The sequence below is a fragment of the Gnatocerus cornutus genome, chromosome 1, assembly GCF_029298725.1.
Source record: "Gnatocerus cornutus isolate USDA-ARS CGAHR chromosome 1, icGnaCorn1.1, whole genome shotgun sequence".
Taxonomy (NCBI): domain Eukaryota; kingdom Metazoa; phylum Arthropoda; class Insecta; order Coleoptera; family Tenebrionidae; genus Gnatocerus; species Gnatocerus cornutus.
Window position 1 is genome coordinate 27,694,356 of NC_142233.1, and position 8,579 is coordinate 27,702,934.

Genomic DNA, 8,579 nt, shown 5'->3' on the forward strand with positions numbered 1-8,579 from the left:
AAAAACAATTGACACAGTGGAAAATCAAGTGTGTCAACGGCGTTTCTTTTGATTTCCCTCGCTTGCTGGTTTCCTACTTGGTGTCTGGTGTTAACAAATATTTTAATACGGCTCAGAATGTACTCAGCGGCAGAATGCCTCAAAATGAGTTTTATTTTTGGAGAGTGCGATCGAAATTCGGCGTTAGCAACAGGAACGTTTCGAGAACGTTTTGGAAGCCGGGAAGACCCCACGCAAAGTATCCGAATTGTGGTACGCCAGTTAGACATCGGGTGATCTTCTGTACAAAGAATCCTCGCGACTGATCACAGGCACCCGTACCACACTATACCAGGGTTGAACATTTACTTCCTGAGGATTATCCGGTCAGAAGAGATTTTTGCGACTGGCTTATCACCGAAAGCCGCTAGACTTCTTTCTCTGGGGTCACGTCAAAAAGGTTATTTACTTTGTACCGCTAAATACTGAAGCAGAGCTCAGACAACGCATTCAGAGAGCTATGGATGACGTCACGCATGACATGATTGAAAATGCATGTTAAAGTTTGGTTAAAAGAGTGTCATCTGTGTGTCCAAAATAATGGTGGTTTGTTCAAGCATTTGATTTAAATATTACACCATGTGCCGTGTTCTGTTTCTTGTTATAATAAATGGGTTCTTTTTATAACCGCCATTGTGTGGTTTTCATGTGTCAAATTTTTAGGATTTAATTATGAAACCTAGCAACATTAATACTGTTTGTGTTTGAGGTTCTGGGATTGGTCATTTTCGTTAAGCAATTTCTCAATTTTAATGCACATCAAGACAAAACAAATTGCATTTTTGGCGTCCTTATTGATGTCGGCATCCGCCTTTTTTCGACTAGGCGCGAGTTTTGAGACACTTGTATGTATGAAGAAGCTTTAGCAATATACGTTCTTAATTTATTGTTATTTTCAATGCAGATTAGCAAGGAGATATTATGTTTTTAATTATTATATTTTACGATTGCTAAAAACTTTGTCAGTTGCACGTGAAGCCATCTATTAATCAAAATTAACATGTGTTCATTACATTTAACTTATCCTTTTCAAATTCTGCTGATTTCTGAAATTGCTCCTTTGTAATTTGTAAATCGGTAAATTCGCTACAGGGAAAATTGTCAGTACCTATTATCCAATGAACAATGAGGAGTTATTTTTCAAAACTAAATAAATCTATTTCATAAATTTTCACAAGGGTTTAGGAAAAACGATAATTTGTTAATTTTTTTTACATTGACTTCAACTACATATTTTGGGATAGGAAGGTAACACAATGTTTTAGCAAGAGGTTTTTTACTGAATAAAATAAACACATTGTTAGATTTACTCAAAATAATCTCAAAATTACATCAAATCCACTGTCAGCCGAAATTGAATTTACTGAGTTTTAAAAAATAACTCCCCATTTATTGTTCATGAAGAAAATAAGTAGGTACATTTAAATTTTATTATTTAAACTTAACATTTACTGCTACTATTATCATTACTTTACTTAATAACTTTGTTTACATTATTGTTTGAACTTTCATGCACTTAATGAAGCGTCCACACCAAAGCAACATACCTAGAGCAATTTTGTTGGTTACTGCATTACAATTCTTTTACTGTATATTCTATACAGGGTGTTCCAGAACTCGCGCCCCAGAGAGCAAGGGAGGGTGCCGACAGCAATACAGATGGTAAATTTCAAAACAAAAATTGACTAAGTTTAATAGTATTCGAGAACTGATAAAAAGTTAACAACCAATCCCGAAAGCTTATTCGAGAAGTGGAGTAAATGGCCATCCCAATTTCCTAGGCAACGAGAGTCTAATGCTTAACTGACCAATGGATGATAGTATGTGTCCATAGTTACCAATTTTCAAATTCTGTTCAGCTTCGGGATTGGCTACAGTTTTCTTGTCTTATCTCGGTTATTTTTTGAGTTAAAAAATTATGGTTTCAAAATTTTGGTTCAGAATTGTTGCCTCCATAAGCCCTTTCTCTCTGGGGCGCGAGTTCTGGGACACCCTGTATGTATATTCTTTTACTAATAGAAGCAGAGCAAATGCAAAATGGAAGATGACAGGAGAGAAGCTTCAGCTGCGCGAATGTTTACACCAGTCACGTGCGGTTAAAGAAAGACTCACCTGGGGAATCACCTCAGAATACCCTTCTACGCCAATGCCGAGATCAAACGAAAATTGCTTTTATTGCAACTTACTTGACAAGAATTGATTTTTGCGCATTTTATTGCTGATAATTTTCTATTTTGTATTATTTACTCTAGCAGTTCACTAGAACTTTCAGAAAGATACAACAGATACATAAAAGTTTCTCTACGTTGCTTTGGTGTGGATGCTCCTTTATACAAATAGCAACTTTTGTTGCTCTTATCGCTTTTATAGTATGTAAAAATAGCTTTTAATAAAAATGGGTAAGTATAAATGTAGGGGAGAGGGGGGCATAGTGGGGAACTTAACAAACAATTAGCCACACTTCTTAAAATAATAGAAATTAACAATTTTTTTTTACTAAATATCATCGACTAATGTATTGCGGATGATTTTTGTTGTACTTTTTTTGATTACAATAAAAAACTTACGACATGTGAGCATTATTTTGAAAAATGGGATTTGCCCCGCTTTGCCCCGCACATAGGGGTAAAGTGGGGTATCCTATGAGGAAATCAAATTTTTGAATAACTATGTACCCACCTACTTAGAAAAAGTAGCATTTTAAAATTACTTAGGCATCAATACATATTACACATAAAGAGCAGGTTCATCATATTTAGCCACTACATTTGTATGATTAGATTTGAAAAAAACTTGCTCCCTAACTTCGCGAATTTTTTAACAAAAACACTAAATGTCACATTTTGTTTTATAAAACATATAGGTTTTCACACTTTGTTTTATAAAACACACATAGTTAACTGTCAACTGACAACCAATCAAAACACGCTATTCGACTTTTTTCACGGCGTTTGATTTGAGCAGCAGGAGTGTTGCCCCGCTATGCCCCGGTACCCCACTATGCCCCCCTCTCCCCCATGTACATTTCTAGATCAATTATGTGATAATACCGATATTGCTATTATATGACAAAAAATGACGAAGTCAAAACAAGTTTTCATTTTTTTTTAATGTCAGATTGTTTTTTTCTACAGATTTTTCACGTTTAATATTCCAGAATCTTTTGAGTGTAATTATTTATTTTCAGAGCTACAAACTCCATCTTAAATTTCAAAATTTAAGTTTTGGGCAAAAGTCTGTTTGATCCAAAAGGCACAGGTGCAAATAGATTTAACAACATTCTTTAAAAGCAAAAGATATTTTTTTGTATTTGAGTCATTGTATTAGATCTAAAGATTGGTATGTCAACAATGTCATTAGTTATTATTATATACTACATATTTTATCGTAACCAATACCACAAACGTAGCTAACCGCTGATATCTTTTATCAGAAATTAAAAGCATATAAATACGAGTAGTAAAATGGCAATAACAAGTACTGCAAAGGTATAACTGCAGTCTATAAAAACTTCAGCACAACAGCGACTACATACATTTTTTATGAATTTCAAAGCCTGCTTTCAATGTTGAAGTTCTTAATTTTGTTGATCCTGGCTTATGTTTGTGGATGCACTGGTGAGAATTAAATTTAAAGAGTTAAATTGTAAAAATAAAATTTTTTAATAAACGAAAATTCAGGTAACGAATTGTCCGGGCTTAGTAAAGATGTCTTGGAGGATTGTTATAGTATTTATGCAAAGAAACCTCTACGGAAAAGAGAACCTCTAACTCTGACAGTAGAGCCTGATAATATAAAATATTATTTATTCTCAAATAATAACACCAAAAATTTCACTATAATTAATTCTTCTAATGCTAGTCTGGTAAATAAAAATGCCCCTACAATCATTCTGATTCATGGATGGACCCAAAATGTAAGTACTGCTTGGTATCAACTCGTCACTGAAGCTTTTTTTGAACTAAATCCATTATACAACATAATTCAAGTAGATTACTCTCCTTACTCAAGGATTAATTATGTTGCAGCATCTTTAGCTGCTGCAGACGTAGGTAAGGAAGATTTAAAATGAAAAATATGATAGTATCTCACTTAAAAGTAACTTTAGGTAATATTATCGGGGAATTTGTTGCTGCGTTAATCCAAAATTACTCAATTCCCATCGACAATATACTACCTGTAGCTCTATCTTTGGGAGGACAAATTCTTGGTTTTGTCGGTCGCAAAGTTCAAGAAATTCTAAGGAAAAAATTACCCCGAATCGTAGCATTAGACCCGTCCGGTCTCCTTTTCCAGCACAGACCACAGAGTGAAAAACTGAATAAACATGATGCACATATAGTAGAGGTACTTCATACTAATGGTGGAGGATTTGGGTATCTAGGTTCTTGTGGTACCATCGATTTTTTTCCTAATGGTGGGAGTATTCAGCCTGGATGTTTAACAAAACTTATAACTGATATTACTCATCTTAATGATGCAGGTAACTTTTTTTTGGAGCATACTATAAATTGTTTGTAGTTTTCTGTCATCATAGGAGAAGCACAGCTTTGTTCGCTTCAGCTGTACGCAACCGAAATCATTTTAAGGCAAGAAAATGTTTTAACTGGTTTACTTACTCGGTTACTCCACATATTTGTCCTCACAAGTTTGTTAATTTGGGAGATATCAAAACTAAGAAAACTGGAAATTATTATCTAAAGACTACTTCAACTGTACCATATTATGACGACTAGTTAAGGCTGCTATCGCTGCTCTAATTTAATACTGAGAACATGATAATAAAAATATATTAAAAAAAAGTAATTGAAGTATAACTTTTTTTCATAGATTTACATGGTTTCACAAGTAATTTAAACATTTTAATTTAAACATTTTATTCTTAGATATTTATTTGAGAATTTTTTTTTTTAATTTTGCGGCGCAAAGTACAAACAAACGCAAATATCTAAAAAACACGTATTTACTTAGATTCTGTAGTGTTTATTTTTTGATTTATTGCATTTAAGAAGTCGATTAATTCAAAAACTGTACTTTATTGTACAAATTATGTACGTCATTGTTTTAGCTTTAAAGAATTTTTTTATTGATTAAACTTACCAACTGTCGTTAAAAGTTTCTTAAGCTGAAAACCAAATTTTAGAATTTTTAAAATAATTTTTCCATAGTTTGCGTCATCTCTCATCTAGTGTGCACCGTTACTGGTGCGTTATTTTTCGATACATTTTGTATAACTAGCATACGTGTGCACATGGTAACTTTGAAATAGTTAAAACCTATTTACAATACGCCCAATGGACATATGTTAATATCGCAAATCTAATCTGTACAAGTAGGTAATACGAGTAAGTATTAGTACTTGGGCAAAATGTTTACAAATTTTTATCTGTTGTTCGTAAGAAGGTACCTAATTATTTTTAAAAGCTTTTAATTTGTGTCAAATATTGTTTCTATAAATACCTTAACACAAAATCGGAGTTACTTCAATTGTAAGACGGTTGCTGCTGGTTTTATAATAATGTTGAAGTTTGCAATTTTGCTGGTACTGATCCATACTTGTGCAGGCAGCGGTAAGATTTTAAAAATTACAAAAAAAGTTGTCTTCAATTGTAATTTTTTGTAATATTTTTAAGTATGTGATAATTACGATAAATTGGACAGCAAAATTTATGCTTGTGTTTAATATAATTATTGTTTCAGGAACCTATTTAGCTGAACTTGGTAAAGATGTCTTGGAAGATTTATATAATATCTACGCAAAAAAACCTCTACGAGAAAGAGATCTAAATCTGATAGTAGATCCTAAAAAAATTAAATACTATTTATTCTCAAACAATAACGCGGAAAATTTCACTATAATTGATTCCTCCAATGCCACTACCCTGAACAAAAATGCTCTTACAGTTCTTTTGTTACATGGCTGGCTCGAGGATAGAACTACTGCTTGGTATCGCAGCGTTACAGAATCATTTTTTGAACTAAATCCACAAACCAACGTAATTCAAATAGACTACTCGCCGTATTCAAAGATTGTTTATCCTGCATCAGTTCTCGCCGCCTCAGAAATAGGTAAGTAAGTCTAAAATATGACATAAAACCCATAACATATTTTAGGTGTCATTGTCGGAAAATTTGTGGCAACGCTAATCGAAAAGTACTCCATTCCTATCGAAAACGTACTACCGGTGGGTTTGTCTTTGGGTGGACAAATAAGTGGTTTGATCAGTCGTGAAGTTAAAGAAAAAATTGGAAAAAAATTACACCGAATCATAGCTTTAGATCCGGCTGGTCCCAGCTATCAGGATAGACCAAAGAGCGGAAAACTAAATAAAGATGATGCTGACATTGTAGAAGTAATTCATACCAACGGCGGCGTGTTTGGATATTTAGGTTCTTGTGGTAGCATTGATTTCTTTCCTAATGGTGGCAGTATCCAGCCTGGATGTGCTACAAAATTCTTAACAGACATAACTCAGCTTTCCAGTGCAGGTAATTTTTTTCTTAAATTGTTGCCAACTACTAATTGTTAACAGTGACCTGTCATCATACGAGAAGCACAGAGTTGTTGGCTTTTGCTTTAAAAAATAAAAAGCACTTCAAGGCAAGAAAATGTTCCCAATGGCTTACCTACTCATTTATGCCAAATCAGTGTCCGAACAATTTTGTTTATTTAGGGGATATCGAAACTGAAGCAACTGGAGACTATTATCTCAAAACTACTTCATCTGCTCCTTATTATGACGACTAATATAATTATTTAATCATGTATAATAATTATAATTAATTATGTATAATATACTCTGCAGTTGTTACAATTTATTTAGCGTCTAAAATTTTTTTCATACCTATCAATCACAGGAAAGATATAAATTTAAAATTTATGCACTTAAAAAAACATAAAAAATAAAATTAATGTTTGACAATGATAAATTTTGAGATAGGATAAATGAGTTTTTTAAATATGTTAATATCTAAATATATTGTTTATTTTATATATTTAGCATAAACTAAAAGCACAAGATAGTGATTTTAATACATGTTTAAATTAAAAAATCAATGTATAATATAACAAATAAAAAAAAAAGATTTATTAAGAATAATTATAATGACTATTATGTAGGGGAGACCGGGGTATAATGACCCCCCTAAGGTCTTTAGCCCCATAGATACAAAACTTTTATATTGATAAATCTACCACTTATGTAGGAGCATTGACAACTAATGTACTACAAGTCCGACTGAAAATGTATCCGAAATTTTGCACCATTTTCATTAAAATGAGAATTATGTGCAAGACTCCGGAAGGGATTATTTTACCCATGGACTAGAGGTAAAATGATCCCTCCTTTCCATCGTAAGGATGTGTTATGTTCAAAAAGTTTTATAAGTTAAGCAAAAGTTTGTGGAAACAGTGAATATTTTTATGCATTAAAAGCATTAAAGCATTAAAGCAAAATAAACTTAAATAACAAGAAGTAACAACAAAACAGAATCTTTTATTGAAGACATAAATAAACATTAAAAGAATTATATTTTTTTTGTAAAAACGAAAAATTTTTCTGATTTTAAAAGTTTTTAATTCCGCCAAACAGAAATTGCAAATGAATATATTTTTCTCTTCGTATACTCTTGCAGATTGATCATGAGCCCATTTTTGGCACACACTGCATCTAATCCAATCCTTTGTTTTTTGAAGAGTAAATATATTTATTTTTCGACGACCACTATAAAATATGCCATATTTCATACAGTTTTCTCGTAGAGAAAATGTAAAATTGGAACAACAATTTCAGCGCCAAGACGAACAAAGCGCATACCCGTGTGCAATGAAAAATTTGAGATCTCTGATTGACCGACAGCTGTGTGTTTTTATATTGCACACAGGTTGACACAGGTTGGCATTATCGGTATCTAACTTTCGGCGCAACTGCATAATTATTTTGTCCGCGGCTAGGTGCTCTGCCGTATGACATTTTAAGTTTTAACTTGACCAGAGATAACTTGACGTGTTTTTGCACCATTATAAGCAAGTGGAAGAGCGTAAACCATAAACTTTAATTAAAAAAATAAATATTAACCTTGCGATTTTTGTGATCGTCGGAAAAATATCGTGTGCAACACGTGTTGAAAATTCGATTTCACACTCGATTGCTTAATTCTGCAAAACTCGTGTGAAATCTTTCATTCTCAACACTTGCATCGCCGACTCCATCTTATACCAAGCCTGTTCAATAGCTTCCGAGATCTGTTCCCGCGAAGTAGGCCATGAGTACGTGAGGCGTGCGTACACTAGCGCCACTCTCGACAATTTCTTGAAACACAGTTCTCGCATTTTTTGATTTTTAATTATATATTTCTGATTAGTAGCCGTTTCCGCGAAGAGAATTATCTGTTTTCTTTATGGAAGTTCAGAGAAATCGCTTTCCTTGCATTCCAGACGCCGTAATTTTTGATGAATTTACCCGACATACCTAACCTATCATCACTTCAACCTTCAAAGTGACGGAAATGTCACCAAAATGAAAGAATTATCACCAGAA

At 33.1% G+C, this 8,579-nt stretch overlaps 2 protein-coding genes across 3 annotated transcripts; both read left to right on the forward strand.

Annotated features, from left to right (window-relative positions):
* Nucleotides 1-3,511: 3,511 nt before the first annotated feature.
* On the forward strand, nucleotides 3,512-4,872 carry LOC148181208 (phospholipase A1-like). Of its 2 annotated transcripts, none has more exons than XM_088044675.1 (4): nucleotides 3,512-3,656; nucleotides 3,720-4,091; nucleotides 4,148-4,522; nucleotides 4,561-4,872. In XM_088044675.1, the coding sequence occupies exons 1-4, from the start codon at nucleotides 3,605-3,607 to the stop codon at nucleotides 4,773-4,775; spliced, it is 1,014 nt and encodes a 337-aa protein (XP_087900801.1). In that variant the 5' UTR covers nucleotides 3,512-3,604; the 3' UTR covers nucleotides 4,776-4,872. The 2 variants fall into 2 exon arrangements, with proteins under 2 accessions (XP_087900801.1, XP_087900810.1); XM_088044684.1 differs by lacking the exon at nucleotides 3,512-3,656 and having other exon boundaries at nucleotides 3,844-3,955; nucleotides 4,068-4,091.
* Nucleotides 4,873-5,510: 638 nt separating this feature from the next.
* LOC148181209 (lipoprotein lipase-like) lies at nucleotides 5,511-6,858 on the forward strand. Its single transcript, XM_088042231.1, has 4 exons — nucleotides 5,511-5,609; nucleotides 5,740-6,108; nucleotides 6,154-6,528; nucleotides 6,573-6,858. The coding sequence occupies exons 1-4, from the start codon at nucleotides 5,558-5,560 to the stop codon at nucleotides 6,785-6,787; spliced, it is 1,011 nt and encodes a 336-aa protein (XP_087898357.1). The 5' UTR covers nucleotides 5,511-5,557; the 3' UTR covers nucleotides 6,788-6,858.
* The last annotated feature ends 1,721 nt before the right edge of the window (nucleotides 6,859-8,579 follow it).